The 21,620-nt window shown below is 49.9% G+C and overlaps 1 protein-coding gene across 1 annotated transcript in view; it reads left to right on the top strand.

Moving 5' to 3' along the window:
* The first annotated feature begins 3,067 nt into the window (after positions 1–3,067).
* The window catches only part of PTH1R (parathyroid hormone 1 receptor), a 206,494-nt gene continuing 187,941 nt past the window's right edge, over positions 3,068–21,620 (top strand). The window contains exon 1 of the mRNA XM_072154535.1: positions 3,068–4,544. Coding sequence (XP_072010636.1) covers positions 4,479–4,544 — 66 coding nt within the window. The 5' untranslated portion in view covers positions 3,068–4,478. The remainder of the gene's footprint in view (positions 4,545–21,620) is intronic.

Consider the following 21,620-nt stretch of genomic DNA (forward strand, 5'->3'; position numbering starts at 1 on the left):
CCGTGTATAATGCGCTGTGCGGGGAGTCACTAAGATCCTGCCCCCGATATCCTGCATGTGTCGCTTCCCCGCTCAGGTCCCTGGAGTTCACCTTCTTCTTCCTGGTGCATGTAAGTGCATTGTCCGTGTATAATGCGCTGTGCGGGGAGTCACTAAGATCCTGCCCCCGATATCCTGCATGTGTCGCTTCCCCGCTCAGGTCCCCGGAGTTCACCTTCTTCTTCCTGGTGCATGTAAGTGCATTGTCCGTGTTCAGGACCTACAACGTACATTAACTGCTCTGCTCCCTCACCTCATGTCTCCATCCCCCCTCCCCCCCCCATATAGATTGTGAGTCCTGGGAATTACTGCTGCTATATAAATAATAACTCCCAGTCACTGACAGTAAGCAGAGATCTTACCGAAATAAAAAGTATTAGAAGACTCCAAAAAATGTCACTTTTATGTAGGATTCGAAACAGAAACGGTTTGTGTGCTACAAGTGATATTGGGGGTCCCGGTTATACCCCTCAGAGACCCCTATCACTACATGATGGTATCTCAGGGGCCCATGGAGGATAGCTCCCCTAGGGGCCGCCATAGTCACTACATCTTCAGTCATACAAATCATGACACAGCCATCACCCCCTGGCTGTATGGCGACTACAGGGTTACTGAGGTCAGACGCAGCGCCCCCTGTGACCGGTGTCCGTGTGTCGCCCCCTCCTGGCAGATGACCCCCATTCACTTCTGTTCGTAGCCTGCAGCGGTGGAGCGGAGGAGCTCCTGCACAAGAGATGGGAGCGCCTCTAGTGGCCACACACGCCGCTGCAGCACCCACCGCTATTAACCCCTTACAGGGACAACGCTGACAGATTTGTCACTACAGGTGAATATTATTCCATCAATCATATTTTTAAGATGTTTTAAAACATATATAAAAGTCATTTAATCCACACTCTTAAAAAAAGGTATATAGGCAGACAATAAAAGGTTAAGATCACTGCTAGCTGTCAGTGACAGTCCTACTCACAGCAGAGGGTTTGCTCCAGGGTTTTCTGAGATCCGGATCTTGAAGCTCCATCACCCCAGGAGCAGCTGATATAGAGGAAGTAATCTGCAGTAACCTGCTCTGACCACTACACAGAGCGCGGCGCTGTCCGCTTCCTGTCCCATTCTCTGTACATCACATCATCGGTTCTTCACACCTTCTCTAATTTGCTACTTGTTACCTATTCTGAGAATATCTTATCTGTATTTCAGACTGACAGCCCCTGTAAGACACCCCGAACCCTGGAGAGATAAGATTGCTAGCTCCTGTGCATCAGTTACTGTACTATGTGCAGCCTATGAGGTCCCTGGGTGTAGGGCCTGTGTGGCCCCTGGGTGTAGGGTCTGTGTGGCCCCTGGGTGTGGGGTCTGTTTGGCCCCTGGGTGTAGGGTCTGTGTGGCCCCTGGGTGTGGGGTCTCTGTGCAGTCTGTGTGGCCCCTGGGTGTATATGGGGTCTCTGGAACACGTACAGGGGTCTCGTGATGCTGCGCTCCGGTATATGGCGCCTCCTCTGTGGCCCCTGGCTGTATTTGTGGCCCTTGGGTGTATATGGGGTCTCTGGAGCATGTACAGGGGTCTCATGATGCTGCGCTCCGGTATATGGCGCCTCTTCTGTGGCCCCTTGCTGTATGTGTGGCCCCTGGGTGTATATAGGGGTCTGTGGAGTATGTACAGGGGTCTCATGATGCTGCGCTCCGGTATATGGCGCCTCCTCTGTGGCCCCTGGGTGTATATGGGGTCTCTGGAACATGTACAGGGGTCTCATGATGCTGCGCTCCGGTATATGGCGCCTCCTCTGTGGCCCCTTGCTGTATGTGTGGCCCCTGGGTGTATATGGGGTCTGTGGAGTATGTACAGGGGTCTCATGATGCTGCGCTCCGGTATATGGCGCCTCCTCTGTGTCCCCTGTGTGTATGTGTGGCCCCTGTGTGTATGTACAGGGGTATTGTGATGCTGCGCTCCGGTATATGGCGCCTCCTCTGTGGCCCCTAGGTGTATGTGTGGCCCCTGTGTGTATGTACAGGGGTATTGTGATGCTGCGCTCCGGTATATGGCGCCTCCTCTGTGGCCCCTAGGTGTATGTGTGGCCCCTGTGTGTATGTACAGGGGTATTGTGATGCTGCGCTCCGGTATATGGCGCCTCCTCTGTGGCCCCTAGGTGTATGTGTGGCCCCTGTGTGTATGTACAGGGGTATTGTGATGCTGCGCTCCGGTATATGGCGCCTCCTCTGTGGCCCCTAGGTGTATGTGTGGCCCCTGTGTGTATGTACAGGGGTATTGTGATGCTGCGCTCCGGTATATGGCGCCTCCTCTGTGGCCCCGGGGTGTATATGTGTGGCCCCTGTGTGTATGTACAGGGGTATTGTGATGCTGCGCTCCGGTATATGGCGCCTCCTCTGTGTCCCCTGGGTGTATGTGTGGCCCCTGTGTATATGTGTGGCCCCTGTGTGTATGTACAGGGGTCTCATGATGCTGCGCTCCGGTATATGGCGCCTCCTCTGTGGCCCCTGTGTGTATGTGTGGCCCCGGGGTGTATATGTGTGGCCCCTGTGTGTATGTACAGGGGTATTGTGATGCTGCGCTCCGGTATATGGCGCCTCCTCTGTGTCCCCTGGGTGTATATGGGGTCTCTGGAGCATGTACAGGGGTCTCATGATGCTGCGCTCCGGTATATGGCGCCTCCTCTGTGGCCCCTTGCTGTATGTGTGGCCCCTGGGTGTATATGGGGTCTGTGGAGTATGTACAGGGGTCTCAAGATGCTGCGCTCCGGTATATGGCGCCTCCTCTGTGGCCCCGGGGTATATGTGTGGCCCCTGTGTGTATGTGTGGCCCCTGTGTGTATGTACAGGGATATTGTGATGCTGCGCTCCGGTATATGGCGCCTCCTCTGTGGCAGCACACGGGAGGGTAAACATGTCCCCCTGAGCCCGGGTCACATGACTATGAGCGGCAGCCAATCAGCGGGCGGCCATGCTGCCTTATACCTTCCTCCCCAGGAGTGAGCGGCTCAGACACTGAGGAGACCGAACACAGTACAGAACCACAGCCCAGAAACCGAGCGAACACAGTACGGAACCAGGACCCTGAGACAGCCCAGAAACCGAGCGGACACTGTACAGAACCAGGACCCTGAGACAGCCCAGATACCGAGCGGACACAGTACAGAACCAGGACCCTGAGACAGCCCAGAAACCGAGCGGACACTGTACAGAACCAGGACCCTGAGACAGCCCAGAAACCGAGCGGACACAGTACAGAACCAGAACCCACAGATAACACCGGACCCGACCGGACACTGTACAGAACCAGAACCAGAACCCAGAGACAGCCCAGAACCCGAGCGGACACATTACAGAACCAGGACCCAGAGACAGCACCGAACCCGAGCGGACACTGTACAGAACCAGAACCCAGAGACAGCCCAGAAACCGAGCGCACACTGTACAGAACCAGGACCCTGAGACAGCCCAGAAACCGAGCGGACACTGTACAGAACCAGGACCCTGAGACAGCCCAGAAACCGAGCGGACACAGTGCAGAACCAGAACCCACAGATAACACCGGACCCGAGCGGACACTGTACAGAACCAGAACCCAGAGACAGCACCGAACCCGAGCGGACACTGTACAGAACCCAGAGACAGCACAGAACCCGAGCAGATAGCGGATACTATACGGAACACGGACCCCAGAGAAAGCACCGAACCGGAGCGGAAAGTAGAAACCCTACGGAACACGGAGCCTCCGCCACACACACAGCGCTGCAGCCCGACTACAAGCCCCGACCCGGGACATAACCACTGACACCCGACTACCATCCCCTGAGGACACTTCAGCTGTCAATCACCCTGGGACTACACCTCAGCTGCGGGAAGCCCGACTACATGCTCGCTGTTGGTCTGTGAGGTCGGACCTGTAGGATGACATCTGCTCAGAGGTGACAACTCTCCTGATCGAATCTGCTCGGTCATCATCGGCCTCGATCTGTGGAGCGTAGATCGGGCAGGATGACATCTCACTAGGTCCGGACTATCTGGAGACAAGTCGCCTGCTCTAACCCGACGACATAGCGGAACTGCAGATCCTGATCTGTCGGCGATCGGCTGTGGGGATCCAGTGATCGGGAGGAGGATGGTGGGTGTCCTGCTCCTCCAGGGGACCTGATCGCAGGGCTGAGGGGAAAGTTTGTGTCCCGGACAGTAAACAGCCCGATGTCCGGGGGCTCCGACTACACTGCCGCTTTCTGACGGGCATCTCTGTCATGGGATTTCCGAGTAAATCTTGGTGAGTGCAGCCCAGAGCCTCCATCCCCCCAGGACCAATACTGCCCAATGGATGCGGATTGCCCCCCACATGCTGGACACATGGCTGCCGGCCGGGAGCTGAGCCCCCTGGGGGTGATCTGACCTCTGCCTCATATTTTGGATGCAGCCGGAGCCTCTTGGATATGGGACCATCTCTGGTGGTGTGGACCAGTCTCTGCTGTACACTCCTGACCTGGGTCCATGCTGTGGTAAGTCCTTTCTCACCTATCACTGATGCTGTAGAACCACAAGTCCCAGCAGGTTTCTTCTTGCAGCCGCTGATATTTGTTTACATTTGTGCGCAGTTTGTTACAATGTATCAGTAATGTATCAGTAAACCCTCCTGGGGGTCACTTACTTTTGCACCGGGAGTGTTTGAGCTCAATATTTTCACCCCCTCAGGGGCAGGGTGTGTGTGACCTCCCTCCATGTAGGGGGACCCCATGTTCTAGAGCCCTGCGGGGGGTGTGTGACCTCCCTCCATGTAGGGGAACCCCATGTTCTGGAGCCCTGCGGGGGGGGGGAGGGGGGTGTGACCTCCCGCCATGTAGGGGGACCCCATGTTCTGGAGCCCTGCGGGGGGTGTGTGACCTCCCTCCATGTAGGGGAACCCCATGTTCTGGAGCCCTGCAGGGGGTGTGTGACCTCCCTCCATGTAGGGGATCCCCATGTTCTGGAGCCCTGCAGGGGGTGTGTGACTTCCCTCCATGTAGGGGGACCCCATGTTCTGGAGCCCTGCAGGGGGTGTGTGACCTCCCTCCATGTAGGGGGACCCCATGTTCTGGAGCCCTGCAGGGGGTGTGTGACCTCCCTCCATGTAGGGGGACCCCATGTTCTGGAGCCCTGCAGGGGGTCTGTGCCCTCCCGCCATGTAGGGGGACCCCATGTTCTGGAGCCCTGCAGGGGGTGTGTGACTTCCCGCCATGTAGGGGGACCCCATGTTCTGAGCCCTGCAGGGGGTGTGTGACCTCCCTCCATGTAGGGGGACCCCATGTTCTGGAGCCCTGCAGGGGGTGTGTGACCTCCCTCCATGTAGGGGGACCCCATGTTCTGGAGCCCTGCAGGGGGTGTGTGACCTCCCTCCATGTAGGGGGACCCCATGTTCTGGAGCCCTGCAGGGGGTGTGTGACCTCCCTCCATGTAGGGGGACCCCATGTTCTGGAGCCCTGCAGGGGGTGTGTGACCTCCCTCCATGTATAATGTAATTAGAGACATTTCGGCTATATATCCGTGTAGATGTTGTACCCAGGCGACCCCCGGGATGAGGTGATGGAGACACTTACCTGTGCTCTGGGAAGGGAGGGGGTGATGCTTTACAGCTCCCTGACTCGTTTATTGACTGCTGTAAATTCAGTGGAGGATTGATCTGTGGTCTGTGACACCCCCATGCGCCTCCCTGGTGCCGGGCGCCCCCCCATGTGCCTCCCCGGTGCCGGGCGCTCCCCCATGTGCCTCCCTGGTGCCGGGCTCCCCCCATGTGCCTCCCCGGTGCCGGGCGCTCCCCCATGTGCCTCCCCGTTGCCGGGCGCTCCCCCATGTGCCTCCCCGGTGCCGGGCGCTCCCCCGTGTGCCTCCCCGGTGCCGGGCGTCCCCCATGTGCCTCCCCGGTGCCGGGCGCTCCCCCATGTGCCTCCCCGGTGCCGGGCGCTCCCCCATGCGCCTCCCCGGTGCCGGGCGCTCCCCCATGCGCCTCCCCGGTGCCGGGCGCTCCCCCATGCGCCTCCCCGGTGCCGGGCGCTCCCCCATGCGCCTCCCCGGTGCCGGGCGCTCCCCATGCGCCTCCCCGGTGCCGGGCGCCCCCCCATGCGCCTCCCCGGTGCCGGGCGCCCCCCCATGCGCCTCCCCGGTGCCGGGCGCCCCCCCCATGCGCCTCCCCGGTGCCGGGCGCCCCCCCATGCGCCTCCCCGGTGCCGGGCGCCCCCCATGCGCCTCCCGTGTAGCCTTATAGCAGACTTATCCCGTTGAGTGATCACAGGGCTATGCTGAAGGACTACAGGTCCCAGGAAAAACAGCCCTGAGGAACAGGAGGACTACAGGTCTTGGCAGGTCAGCACGCTGTACACTCGTCTATAGATGGACATTGGCTGTGAGGGGACTACAGGTACCAGGAAGCCCAGACAAGAGGTAATAATGAGGAATTGGGTAGGAGAGGACTACAAGTCTCAGCAGGTCCAGTGCACTCTGTGCTGCCACCTTCTCCAGGGGTTCTGACTGTGACTCGGAAGCCTGGGACTTGTAGTGCCAGCGCTCGGCTCAGATACGTGAGCGCTGCAGACACCTGTCAGGTGACACCAGGTGACCCCCAAGATGTTTGCGTTTCCTGAGACCCCTCATCAGAGCTCCTGGAAGCATTGGCGGGGAAACCCCTTTAGGGTCTCTTAGGGCTTGTGACCTCTGGGCTCCTGGAAATGGGAGCAAATCCTGATATTTGTACAGAACATGTTAATATTTTACTGCAGGACATGGTGAGGGCAGGAGGTCAATGGCCATAACCCCTGACCTTGATGTTATATGCAGAGCTGGACTGAAGAGCTTACAATCAGCAGCGCTGCAGAGGGATTTGTATGATGTGCTGCGCTGCCCTGTGCTAAATGACACCCTAATCAGAATATTCTGTAAAACATGGAAAGATGTAGCAGAGCTGGATGTGTCATGTAGTTCTCTGCATTGTTCAACATTACAGATCATGTAGTAGATGTGTCCTGCAGTCCCACGTAACACCAGAGATATCACTGTGTTATCTGTGGTGTTACATAGGACTGCAGGACACATCTACTACATGATCTGTACTCAGAGATATCACTGTGTTATCTGTGCTGTTACATAGGACTGCAGGACACATCTACTACATGATCTGTACTCAGAGATATCACTGTGTTATCTGTGCTGTTACATAGGACTGCAGGACACATCTACTACATGATCTGTACTCAGAGATATCACTGTGTTATCTGTGGTGTTACATAGGACTGCAGGACACATCTACTACATGATCTGTACTCAGAGATATCACTGTGTTATCTGTGGTGTTACATAGGACTGCAGGTCACATCCACTACATGATCTGTACTCAGAGATATCACTGTGTTATCTGTGGTGTTACATAGGACTGCAGGACACATCTACTACATGATCTGTACTCATAGATATCACTGTGTTATCTGTGGTGTTACATAGGACTGCAGGACACATGTACTACATGATCTGTACTCAGAGAGATATCACTGTGTTATCTGTGGTGTTACATGGGACTGCAGGACACATCTACTACATGATCTGTACTCAGAGATATCACTGTGTTATCTGTGGTGTTACATAGGACTGCAGGACACATCTACTACATGATCTGTACTCAGAGATATCACTGTGTTATCTGTGCTGTTACATGGGACTGCAGGACACATCTACTACATGATCTGTACTCAGAGATATCACTGTGTTATCTGTGGTGTTACATAGGGAATAATGAAACACAGAAAGGCAGATGTATATGGGTGAAAAAATATAAAATTTTATTAAAGAATATATGACTTAAAAACAATTAAAAACCCTATAAGAGAGGGTAGCAAAGCAGACATACTCCCCAGCATGACAAATGTCAATATTTAGTACTGAAAACACAAGTATAAAGATAGTGCAGATGTAAACAAATACGGTATCTATTAGGTGGAATAAGAGACGTGGCAAAAAGAGGGGACATACAAATAGATAATAGCAGCCTTATGCAGATAGGGCAATCATAGTCATGTCCAAGAATGTAAACAGTATACCCAATAAATAAATAAATAGTATTACCGTACGGAGAATGAGGAGCTGGGGAGAGCAGAGATGCCCCACGCGTATCGCCCGATGCACGGGCTTCGTCAGGGGACTGCAGGACACAGCTACTACATGATCTGTACTCAGAGATATCACTGTGTTATCTGTGGTGTTACATGGGACTGCAGGACACAGCTACTACATGATCTGTACTCAGAGATATCACTGTGTTATCTGTGGTGTTACATAGGACTGCAGGACACATCTACTACATGATCTGTACTCAGAGATATCACTGTGTTATCTGTGGTGTTACATAGGACTGCAGGACACATCTACTACATGATCTGTACTCAGAGATATCACTGTGTTATCTGTGGTGTTACATAGGACTGCAGGACACATCTACTACATGATCTGTACTCAGAGATATCACTGTGTTATCTGTGGTGTTACATAGGACTGCAGGACACATCTACTACATGATCTGTACTCAGAGATATCACTGTGTTACCTGTGCTGTTACATAGGACTGCAGGACACATCTACTACATGATCTGTACTCAGAGATATCACTGTGTTATCTGTGCTGTTACATAGGACTGCAGGACACATCTACTACATGATCTGTACTCAGAGATATCACTGTGTTATCTGTGGTGTTACATAGGACTGCAGGACACATCTACTACATGATCTGTACTCAGAGATATCACTGTGTTATCTGTGGTGTTACATAGGACTGCAGGACACATCTACTACATGATCTGTACTCAGAGATATCACTGTGTTATCTGTGGTGTTACATAGGACTGCAGGACACATCTACTACATGATCAGTACTCAGAGATATCACTGTGTTATCTGTGGTGTTACATAGGACTGCAGGTCACATCTACTACATGATCTGTACTCAGAGATATCACTGTGTTATCTGTGCTGTTACATAGGACTGCAGGACACATCTACTACATGATCTGTACTCAGAGATATCACTGTGTTATCTGTGGTGTTACATAGGACTGCAGGACACATCTACTACATGATCTGTACTCAGAGATATCACTGTGTTATCTGTGGTGTTACATAGGACTGCAGGTCACATCTACTACATGATCTGTACTCAGAGATATCACTGTGTTATCTGTGGTGTTACATAGGACTGCAGGACACATCTACTACATGATCTGTACTCAGAGATATCACTGTGTTATCTGTGCTGTTACATAGGACTGCAGGACACATCTACTACATGATCTGTGCTCGGAGAGATGTCAGACGTGTCCTGCAGTCCCATGTAACAGCACAGATCTCTCGCTGTGTTCCAGGCGCTGGGTGCGCCCCCTTGTATTAGTTTTGGGGTGTGTGTGCGGAGCAGGTGTGGGATGCTCCGCAGGATTTATGAGATGTGTTGTGAGATAACAGGGAGATGCCGAGTCTCTTGATCCTTTTATTATCAGGGAAGTGACTGTTGTATATTCCTGATGCCCCCAGGGGTGGGGGGGGGGGGGGGTTATATTTTTGGCACTTCCCTGTGAATCTGTCAGTGGAGAGATAATTCCGTCCTATGCTCCGGGAGGTGACATATATATTACTATACGTGTAGCACTGGGCAGTGAGGGGTTAATGTATATTGGATGACAATATGGGAGAAGTATCTACAATGTATCAAAGTGCAGCGAATGTTCTGACAGGGTGACACATTGTGCAGAAACCTCAGCGAGAGGCAGCAGAGACCCCCCTGTACCCCCTCTTCTTCCATATACAGCGCCTCCTGCAGGTGAGCCGCACATTATATCGGGTCACTGCCTGTTATAATATCCAGGACATTATCTCCTCAGCTGCTGCAGGAACAGATGTCTATAATGGCAGCAGCTGCACGAGACCCCCGGACCCCCAGAGATGCAGCTGGTAACCTGTGACCTTGTATCTTATAATAGACTCACTATATATCTATATATATCTCATATTTATCTTCCTCCCACAATTCCGTGTTCTCCCGTGAAGTTCTGCTCATCCAGTTCCTCCTGGTTCCTGAATATACAGGTCTAGGGATGTGATGCCATGTACCATAAATCCTTGTTCTCTGAGTGAATACGATCCCAGGATGGTAGTGAAGACTGACCCCTCTCCACCAGGGGGCGCCTCTCCATAGATCAGTGTAGGGGGGGGGGGGATATTCCGTCTTAGAATTTTGCGGATTATTTTTGTGTTATTTTTAAGCCCATCCACCGCTCCCTCCCGGGTTCTGGATCTTTATTGACCTGGAATCTGGCGTTTTTACGGGAAGCCCCTAAATCGGAAATATCATTACAGCGTCTGGGAGGAAACGGCGCAAAGTATAATGAGATCCCAGAAATGTGAGGCTGGGGGAGGGGCGCAGCCGCCCTGTCTGATGTCAGGAGGGTGTCAGTCTTCACTGCTGCTCTGGAATTCTATTCACAGGAAAGGGAATATCCTACTTTATTACCATTCTGGACTCAGGGAAAGCTGGGGCAGAGATATACTGGGGAGCACTCCTTTAATCCTCTCATTGTGCTAACATTACAGGTTATTAATTCTGATGTGCAATTAGCAGATAATCAGCTGACCTCCGGGTGACCTGTCAGCGGGGGCCCCATGTGTGACACAGAGGGGGGGGGGGTCACTGTAATACCCCTGTATACTTATTATAGTAGTTATATTCTTGTACATAGGGGGCAGTATTATAGTAGTTATATTCCTGTACATAGGGGGCAGTATTATAGTAGTTATATTCCTGTACATAGGGGGCGGTATTATAGTAGTTATATTCTTGTACATAGGGGGCAGTATTATAGTAGTTATATTCCTGTACATAGGGGGCAGTATTATAGTAGTTATATTCTTGTACATAGGGGTAGTATTATAGTAGTTATATTCCTGTACATAGGGGGCAGTATTATAGTAGTTATATTCTTGTACATAGGGGGCAGTATTATAGTAGTTATATCCCTGTACATAGGGGGCAGTATTATAGTAGTTATATTCCTGTACATAGGGGGCAGTATTATAGTAGTTATATTCCTGTACATAGGGGGCGGTATTATAGTAGTTATATCCCTGTACATAGGGGGCAGTATTATAGTAGTTATATTCCTGTACATAGGGGGCAGTATTATAGTAGTTATATTCCTGTACATAGGGGGCAGTATTATAGTAGTTATATTCTTGTACATAGGGGACAGTATTATAGTAGTTATATTCCTGTACATAGGGGCAGTATTATAGTAGTTATATTCTTGTACATAGGGGACAGTATTATAGTAGTTATATTCCTGTACATAGGGGCAGTATTATAGTAGTTATATTCCTGTACATAGGGGGCAGTATTATAGTAGTTATATTCCTGTACATAGGGGGCAGTATTATAGTAGTTATATTCCTGTACATAGGGGGCAGTATTATAGTAGTTATATTCTTGTACATAGGGGGCAGTATTATAGTAGTTATATTCCTGTACATAGGGGGCAGTATTATAGTAGTTATATTCTTGTACATAGGGGGCAGTATTATAGTAGTTATATTCCTGTACATAGGGGGCAGAATTATAGTAGTTATATTCCTGTACATAGGGGGCAGTATTATAGTAGTTATATTCCTGTACATAGGGGGCAGTATTATAGTAGTTATATTCCTGTACATAGGGGGCAGTGTTATAGTAGTTATATTCCTGTACATAGGGGGCAGTATTATAGTAGTTATATTCCTGTACATAGGGGGCAGTATTATAGTAGTTATATTCTTGTACATAGGGGGCAGTATTATAGTAGTTATATTCCTGTACATAGGGGGCAGAATTATAGTAGTTATATTCCTGTACATAGGGGGCAGTATTATAGTAGTTATATTCCTGTACATAGGGGGCAGTATTATAGTAGTTATATTCCTGTACATAGGGGGCAGTGTTATAGTAGTTATATTCCTGTACACAGGGGGCAGTATTATAGTAGTTATATTCATGTACACAGGGGGCAGTATTATAGTAGTTATATTCCTGTACATAGGGGGCAGTGTTATAGTAGTTATATTCCTGTACATAGGGGGCAGTATTATAGTAGTTATATTCCTGTACATAGGGGGCAGTATTATAGTAGTTATATTCTTGTACATAGGGGCAGTATTATAGTAGTTATATTCCTGTACATAGGGGGCAGTATTATAGTAGTTATTTTCCTGTACATAGGGGGCAGTATTATAGTAGTTATATTCCTGTACATAGGGGGCAGTATTATAGTAGTTATATTCCTGTACATAGGGGGCAGTATTATAGTAGTTATATTCCTGTACATAGGGGGCAGTATTATAGTAGTTATATTCCTGTACATAGGGGGCAGTGTTATAGTAGTTATATTCCTGTACATAGGGGGCAGTATTATAGTAGTTGTATTCCTGTACATAGGGGGCAGTATTATAGTAGTTATATTCTTGTACATAGGGGGCAGTATTATAGTAGTTATATTTCTGTACATAGGGGGCAGTATTATAGTAGTTATATTCTTGTACATAGGGGGCAGTATTATAGTAGTTATATTTCTGTACATAGGGGGCAGTATTATAGTAGTTGTATTCCTGTACATAGGGGGCAGTATTATAGTAGTTATATTCTTGTACATAGGGGGAAGTATTATAGTAGTTATATTCTTGTACATAGGGGGCAGTATTATAGTAGTTATATTCCTGTACATAGGGGGCAGTATTATAGTAGTTATATTCTTGTACATAGGGGGCAGTATTATAGTAGTTATATTCCTGTACATAGGGGGCAGTATTATAGTAGTTATATTCTTGTACATAGGGGGCAGTATTATAGTAGTTATATTCTTGTACATAGGGTGCAGTATTATAGTAGTTATATTCTTGTACATAGGGGGCAGTATTATAGTAGTTATATTCTTGTACATAGGGGGCAGTATTATAGTAGTTATATTCCTGTACATAGGGGGCAGTATTATAGTAGTTATATTCCTGTACATAGGGGGTAGTATTATAGTAGTTATATTCCTGTACATAGGGGGCAGTATTATAGTAGTTATATTCCTGTACATAGGGGGCAGTATTATAGTAGTTATATTCCTGTACATAGGGGGTAGTATTATAGTAGTTATATTCCTGTACATAGGGGGCAGTATTATAGTAGTTATATTCCTGTACATAGGGACAGTATCCCCTACTTAAGAACACCCAACTTACAGACGACCCCTAGTTAAATAGACCACAGGATATTGGTAATTTACTGTACATTAGCCCCCGGTTACAATCCTCTGTAGGAGTTATAAAAGGTGTCTATAATTAAGCTTTTTTATTAATCCTGGTTCTTTTGTCTTGGGTTACAATTGTAAAATACAGTTCCGATTTATATACAAATTCAAAATCCTGTATGTAACCTGGGTATTGCCTGTATTGGAACTTTTAAGGATCAGTTTTCAAGAAGATTTGGAAAATTTTCTCTTCGCTACTTAAAGGTTGATGAAAAATTCACAAATTCACGTCATCACTTGGTTAATAATCAACCAAACTAAGGAAACCCCAGCAGTGAGAGGGTTAAGGGCAATTACCCGATGTTATGCCCATCATTATAATGTGCAGGGGGGGGGGGCACTGAGCCGAATTGCTGTTACATGACCCCACAGGCATTAGCTGAATGATTGTACATGTATTTGCCATTCAGAGTGTGTGGAAAGCTGAGTGGCCACGTTGTTGTAGTTTAATCGCTTATTTCTTCTTTCTCTCAAATTTAACAAGGTAATAAACAAACCATTGACACGGGACATTTCTGCTCCTCTGTCAACACACGTGTGACCCGTCCAAACACACCTGCCACATCGCCCACGCCACTCGCCACAGCTAACAATGGACGTGTCCTAGGACAGCAGAGCGAGAGGCGTTTTATGGGGAAGAGCTGGGCGCGGCCACGGATGTAGTGGTGGGGGGTAAAGAGAATGGCCACGGCAGCTGGACATAGAGCCACGGAAGACTGGGGGGAGAGTCGGCAGTCTGGTGCGGCCACGGCAGTCTGTGGGGGGAGAGCCGGGCATGGCCACGGAAATCTGGGGGGAGACCCGGCAGTCTGGTGCGGCCACGGCAGTCTGGGGGGAGAGCCGGGCACGGCCACGGAAATCTGGGGGGAGAGCCGGCAGTCTGGTGTGGCCACAGCAGTCTGGGGGGAGAGCCGGGCACGGCCGCGGAAATCTGGGGGGAGAGCCGACAGTCTGGTGTGGCCACGGCAGTCTGGGGGGAGAGCCGGGCACGGCCCGCGGAAATCTGGGGGGAGAGCCGGCCGGGCATGGCCATGGAAGTCGGAGGAGACCTTGGCACGGCCCCTGGGGAGAGCTGGGATCTGCTTCTCATGGCTTCCATATTGTTAGTGGATGTGTCACAGATCCAACCCTCACCCCCTAAATTTCAGGTACCGTAATATGAACTGGTTTTGAACCTGATCCAATATGTTTCCTATTTTTCCGATCGTTATTGTTTCTATTGTTTTGGTTGTTTATTCTTCCTTACGTTTCCTTCTTTCTGTGAGTTCCACATGTTTTACATCTCTTGTAGTTTACATGATGTTGATTACTTCTTATTGTTCCCTCCGCTGCGCATTCCTGATTGTTACATTGTATTTTACCAGATTACATTCCCTATTGTCCCTATTATCTGCATTCCGTATGTTTTACCTGCTGCTTATGGTTTGCGTCTTCTGTTATTCATATTTCCAGTTGTTGTTTTTTCCTTATTGTTACATTATTATTACTATTATTATTATTATTACATTCTCCATTGTCTCCACACACATTGCAGGCGCTATTGTTATAGGGTCACATACGTCTCCCTCGCCGCCTGTAGCCTTCATCAGGGACCACAGATTCCCTTTATTTCTGGTAGACAGTGGTGGTCTCTTCTCATTGCGGGGCCACTTACCCCCCGGGCGCGGGGGGCGCTCATATATGCATATACTCGGCCATGCAGTGACTGGGCCGGGGGTATAATGCTGCCTTTTACATCCGCCTTCTGGAAAAGGGGGAAGTATTTTGTGGGATAGAATAGTCCAGGACCAATAATTATAATGTATATTTAGCTTTAGAACAACACGCTGGAGACGTTTTCACTGACTCGGCCGTTTGAGCGCGCGCTCGCACTGAGGCATTCTGGGAGGGAGCCAATATCTACAGCCGCGCTGAGCCCCCGCCGCAGCCAAGTGCTGCTCAAAATCCAATTGTGCTCATTGACGGCTTTTTACAGGGGATTTAGGAGGAAAACATAAAAATTTCTGCTAAATTTACTCCTTCACTTCCCGAACCATTTGGACGTGTGAGAAAGTTTCTAAAAGTGCGGCGTCACCTTAAAACCTCCGTGTTTTCACAGCCGCAGGTTTGGTACAATTGCTTCCAGTCTAGACAATCTGACCACATGAGCGTAAATCCTGTCGTGGTGCTTTGTTACAATGTTTCAGTTCAGGTAAATTCACGCACTTCCCCTTTAAGACCTGACCATTGCCCTTTGGTTTTGTTGATGAACCTTTGACCGCACAAATGTATTTTCTAATTGACGCAATGGCAGTCCATAACGGAATATTGCTTTTTACAGTATAACCTGCGCACATGGCGGTTAATGCTTGGTCTGGATTTTGGATAATGAGGTTACTTCGTAACTTTGTATCAGTTACTGTCTGCCGGATCAGGTTCTGCACTTAATGCGATTCCGCCTGGATTCCTGTATATATCATCTTCTAATCACCTGCTATATGATGCTCATTACATGGCCGCGCTGCAGTACCATCCTCCTACCCTAGGTGTCACTCTAACAGGTAACAGCGCCACCTACAGGGCAGGGATTGTAAGGAGAACGCTCAAGGTACAAGAAACTCATCCCAAAGCTGCTTGATTCTTGTAAATGGTCACATACTTACAAGAGCGTGGGCATGCTGGGAAATGTAGTCCGCCACAGCCACGGAGCACCAGATCATTGATAAGAGGGGCTTAATTATCAGGGCATGGGCACGCTGAGAGTTGTAGTTCAACAATATTCATATTACGATATAGTTTTACCGGTTCAATATCATTGACTATATGGATTAAATTCTCAGATGATTGGGCATGCTGGGAGTTGTAGTTACAGGTTGCGGAGAGGTTGAAACTCGCCAGTTTTATGGACTAGGCTGGAAGAGCAATGGTATGCTGGTAGTTGTAGTTACATGTTGGAGAGATCTCGAAGGTCAGCAGTTAAAGGAACCAGGCTATTGGAACATGGACATGCTGGGAGTTGTAGTTTTTTTATTGACTGCGGATGACTTCAACAGAGACTAGGCTATGAAATAATTTAGAGTTTCGGTCGGCAATCTCTGGAGATCAGCTGGGTTGCTGGGAGTTGTAGTTTTCAGTTGCTGGAGAGATGTTTTAGGCACTGGATATGCTGGGAGTTGTAGTTTGCAATAGCTCAGGACCACATTGATCTGTCAATAGGACTAGATCCTTGGTGCCTTCTGGGAGTTGGAGTTGTGGAGCCACAGACTGTAGTTTGTGTAGGGGAGCAGTTGTCCACTAGGGGTGCTGCTGCGTCAGATCATTTCTATAGAGCACAACCCCCATCATTTGCTCCCAGCCTGACATTTGCTCTACATGTGTCTCTCCCCTCACAAGTTCCAAACTCCAGATTCCAGCGGGCGACACAGTGCGTGTTTGTTTTCGTCAGCGTGCACGCACTAAAGATGTCAGATAAATATGCGGCTGTCTACATATCCGACATTACATCGAAAACGTGTCGGGGGGGCGTCACGGGCGGAACGTGCAAACAAATTGTGCCATTTACAGTAGTGTCCTCAGATGATCCCCTAACCACAGGCGGCGCAGGGCAAAGTCTTATAGAAGCCACATGTGGCCGGCTGCCGCCTCCTCCATGGGGGCCCCCGCACCGCGTCACCCTCCGCAGGTCGGTGCCCGCTGGTGGCGCTCACATGGGGCGGCCGCTGCCAAATCTGTCCATGGAGGAGGACGGAAGAGTAAATATCTGTGAGAGGGATGTGGACTTATCACCTCGTAAATTACTGTCACCCGGGTAATTGGGGCAGCGCTTCTCCCCGGGAGCCGCAGAGAATGGACCCGACTGTCCTGACCACCGGCCACAAACATCTTCAAGGAAGATCCCGGGAAGGGAAAGACGTCACTGATGGATAAAGGGAAGGGCTGAGAGGTCCCGTGAGGTCAGAGCCACGAGGGGCCGTGCCCGGACACATCTGCGGAGAGGAGAAATTCCCAGAATTTGTGTGAACCAATCATATCGGATCTTAGATCCAATCCGGTAGCGAATTGAATATGTCCCGACTATGAAGACCTGTAAGACTTCATGAGGCCAAACAATTTAGGATGAGGCCCTGAAAGTGGAGTCTGCGGGGGTAGGTAGGCAGATTCCTGGAGTCTCCAAACCGTCAGAGAGCAGGAGCCACTGCTCATGGAGAGGAAGGTGATGTCCCTCTGACGCTTCTTCAGGCTGCTCCTCCCTGGACCTGGGCCAACGGCTGCAGAGCAAGGTCCTGCTCCCACTCTCCAGGGTCCTGGAACTATTCCCCAGCTTATCCTGTGCAGAAAGTCACATCTACTGTGTGACCCAAGTCAGGCTACAGGACAGGAGGAAAGTGACCACCCTGTGGGGCAGTGTACTGTATAGCAGAGCACATTACAGCAAGCAGTGCAAGGACATCTACTGCATATAAGAGCCAAACCGCTCTGTGCTCCACTGTATAGCAACAAAAAGGGAAAAGGTCTGTGCTGCAACGAAAGGACTGGACACCATCAGAACTAAAACAAGTCTGTGCAGCACAAAGGGTCAGTGTAATGTATAGCAGAAACCTAAAGCAAGTCTATGTGCCATGTAAAGGCAGTCTCTTGTAGAGTAGTATAATATCTAGTGTGAGATATATAGAGACAGTCTGGTAGAGAGAGGGGCCATCTGCAGCTCCTCCTCCCCTCTCACAGCATACATTCTGGTAGAGAGAGGGGCCATCTGCAGCTCCTCCTCTCCTCTCACAGCATACAGTATGGTAGAGAGAGGGAATCTGCAGCTCCTCCTCCCCTCTCACAGCATACAGTCTGGTAGAGAGAGGGAATCTGCAGCTCCTCCTCTCACAGCACAGTCTGGTAGAGAGAGGGGCCATCTGCAGCTCTTCCTCTCCTCTCACAGCATACAGTCTGGTAGAGAGAGGGAATCTGCAGCTCCTCCTCCCCTCACAGCATACAATCTGGTAGAGAGAGGGAATCTGCAGCTCCTCCTCCCCTCACAGCATACAATCTGGTAGAGAGAGGGAATCTGCAGCTCCTCCTCCCCTCACAGCATACAGTCTGGTAGAGAGAGGGAATCTGCAGCTCCTCCTCCCCTCTCACAGCATATAGTATGGTAGAGAGAGAAGGAATCTGCAGCTCCTTCTCCCTTCCCACAGCATACAGTCTGGTAGAGAGATTGGGGCCATCTGCAGCTCCTCCTCCCCTCTCACAGCATACAGTCTGGTAGAGAGAGGTAATCTGCAGCTCCTCCTCTCCTCTCTCACAGCATATAGTATGGTATAAACAGAGGGAATCTGCAGCTCCTACTCCCCTCCCACAGCATATAGTCTGAGACAGAGTGAATCTGCAACTGAAGCTCCTTCTTCCCTTCAACAGCATTCAGTCTAGTAGGGGGAAAGATGATCTGCGGCTGCAGTTCCTCATCTGCCCCCCGTAGATTGAAATAAGCTGCAGCTCTTCTTCCTCTCCCCATACATGCAGTCCAGTATTAAGAGACAGAGAATGTGCAGCTACAGCTATTACTCCATTCTCATGCAGTTCAGTAGATAGAGAATGTGAAACTACCCCCCCACACACACAGCATGCAGTCATAGAGAGAATCTGCAGCTCCTCCTCCCCTCTCACAGCATGTAGTTGTAGAGAGACAGAGAGAGAATCTGCAACTCCTCTTCCCCTATCACAACATGTAGTCAGAGAGAGAGAGAGAGAATCTGCAGCTCCTCCTCCCCTATTACAGCATGTAGTCATAGAGAATCTGCAGCTCCTCCTTCCCTCTCACAGCATGTAGTCATAGAGAGAAAATCTGCAGCTCCTCCTTCCCTCTCACAGCATGTAGTCATAGAGAATCTGCAGCTCCTCCTCCCCTCTCACAGCATGTAGTCAGAGAGAGAGAATCTGCAGCTCCTCCTTCCCTCTCACAGCATGTAGTCATAGAGAATCTGCAGCTCCTCCTCCCCTCTCACAGCATGTAGTTGTAGAGAGAGAGAGAGAATCTGCAACTCCTCTTCCCCTATCACAACATGTAGTCAGAGAGAGAGAGAGAGAGAGAATCTGCAGCTCCTCCTCCCCTATTACAGCATGCAGGCATAGAGAGACAGAATCTGCAGCTCCTCCTCCCCTCTCACAGCATGTAGTAATAGAGAGAGAGAGAATCTGCAGCTCCTCCTCCCCTCTCACAGCATGTAGTTGTAGATGGAGAGAATCTGCAGCTCCTCCTCCCCTCTCACAGCATGTAGTTGTAGAGGGAGAGAATCTGCAGTTCCTCCTTCCCTCTCACAGCATGTAGTCATAGAGAATCTGCAGCTCCTCCTCCCCTCTCACAGCATGTAGTCATAGAGAATCTGCAGCTCCTCCTCCCCTCTCACAGCATGTAGTCAGAGAGAGAGAATCTGCAGCTCCTCCTTCCCTCTCACAGCATGTAGTTGTAGAGGGAGAGAATCTGCAGCTCCTCCTTCCCTCACAGCATGTAGTCATAGAGAATCTGCAGCTCCTCCTCCCCTCACAGCATGTAGTTGTAGATGGAGAGAATCTGCAGCTCCTCCTCCCCTCACAGCATGTAGTTGTAGAGGGAGAGAATCTGCAGCTCCTCCTCCCCTCACAGCATACAATCTGGTAGAGAGAGGGAATCTGCAGCTCCTCCTCCCCTCTCACAGCATATAGTATGGTAGAGAGAGAAGGAATCTGCAGCTCCTTCTCCCTTCCCACAGCATACAGTCTGGTAGAGAGATTGGGGCCATATGCAGCTCCTCCTCCCCTCTCACAGAATACAGTCTGGTAGAGAGAGGTAATCTGCAGCTCCTCCTCCCCTCTCACAGCATGTAGTCATAGAGAATCTGCAGCTCCTCCTCCCCTCTCACAGCATGTAGTCAGAGAGAGAGAATCTGCAGCTCCTCCTTCCCTCTCACAGCATGTAGTTGTAGAGAGACGGAGAGAGAATCTGCAACTCCTCTTCCCCTATCACAACATGTAGTCAGAGAGAGAGAGAGAATCTGCAGCTCCTCCTCCCCTATTACAGCATGCAGGCATAGAGAGACAGAATCTGCAGCTCCTCTTCCCCTCTCACAACATGTAGTCATAGAGAGAGAATCTGCAGCTCCTCCTCCCCTCTCACAGCATGTAGTTGTAGATGGAGAGAATCTGCAGCTCCTCCTCCCCTCTCACAGCATGTAGTTGTAGATGGAGAGAATCTGCAGCTCCTCCTCCCCTCTCACAGCATGTAGTCATAGAGAATCTGCAGCTCCTCCTCCCCTCTCACAGCATGTAGTCAGAGAGAGAGAATCTGCAGCTCCTCCTTCCCTCTCACAGCATGTAGTTGTAGAGGGAGAGAATCTGCAGCTCCTCCTTCCCTCTCACAGCATGTAGTCATAGAGAATCTGCAGCTCCTCCTCCCCTCTCACAGCATGTAGTCAGAGAGAATCTGCAGCTCCTCCTCCCCTCTCACAGCATGTAGTCAGAGAGCGAGAATCTGCAGCTCCTCCTTCCCTCTCACAGCATGTAGTCAGAGAGAGAGAATCTGCAGCTCCTCCTTCCCTCTCACAGCATGTAGTAATAGAGAGAAAGAGAGAGAATCTGCAACTCCTCTTCCCCTATCACAACATGTAGTCAGAGAGAGAGAGAGAGAATCTGCAGCTCCTCCTCCCCTATTACAGCATGCAGGCATAGAGAGACAGAATCTGCAGCTCCTCTTCCCCTCTCACAACATGTAGTCATAGAGAGAGAATCTGCAGCTCCTCCTCCCCTCTCACAGCATGTAGTAATAGAGAGAAAGAGAGAGAATCTGCAGCTCCTCATTCCCTCTCACAGCATGTAGTCATAGAGAATCTGCAGCTCCTCCTCCCCTCTCACAGCATGTAGTTGTAGATGGAGAGAATCTGCAGCTCCTCCTCCCCTCTCACAGCATGTAGTTGTAGATGGAGAGAATCTGCAGCTCCTCCTCCCCTCTCACAGCATGTAGTCATAGAGAATCTGCAGCTCCTCCTCCCCTCTCACAGCATGTAGTCAGAGAGAGAGAATCTGCAGCTCCTCCTTCCCTCTCACAGCATGTAGTCAGAGAGCGAGAATCTGCAGCTCCTCCTTCCCTCTCACAGCATGTAGTCAGAGAGAGAGAATCTGCAGCTCCTCCTTCCCTCTCACAGCATGTAGTCAGAGAGAATCTGCAGCTCCCCCTCCCCTCTCACAGCATGTAGTTGTAGAGAGAGAGAGAGAGAGAGAGAGAGAGAGAATCTGCAGCTCCTCCTC

The sequence above is a fragment of the Engystomops pustulosus genome, chromosome 5 (genome assembly GCF_040894005.1).
Source record: "Engystomops pustulosus chromosome 5, aEngPut4.maternal, whole genome shotgun sequence".
Classification (NCBI taxonomy): domain Eukaryota; kingdom Metazoa; phylum Chordata; class Amphibia; order Anura; family Leptodactylidae; genus Engystomops; species Engystomops pustulosus.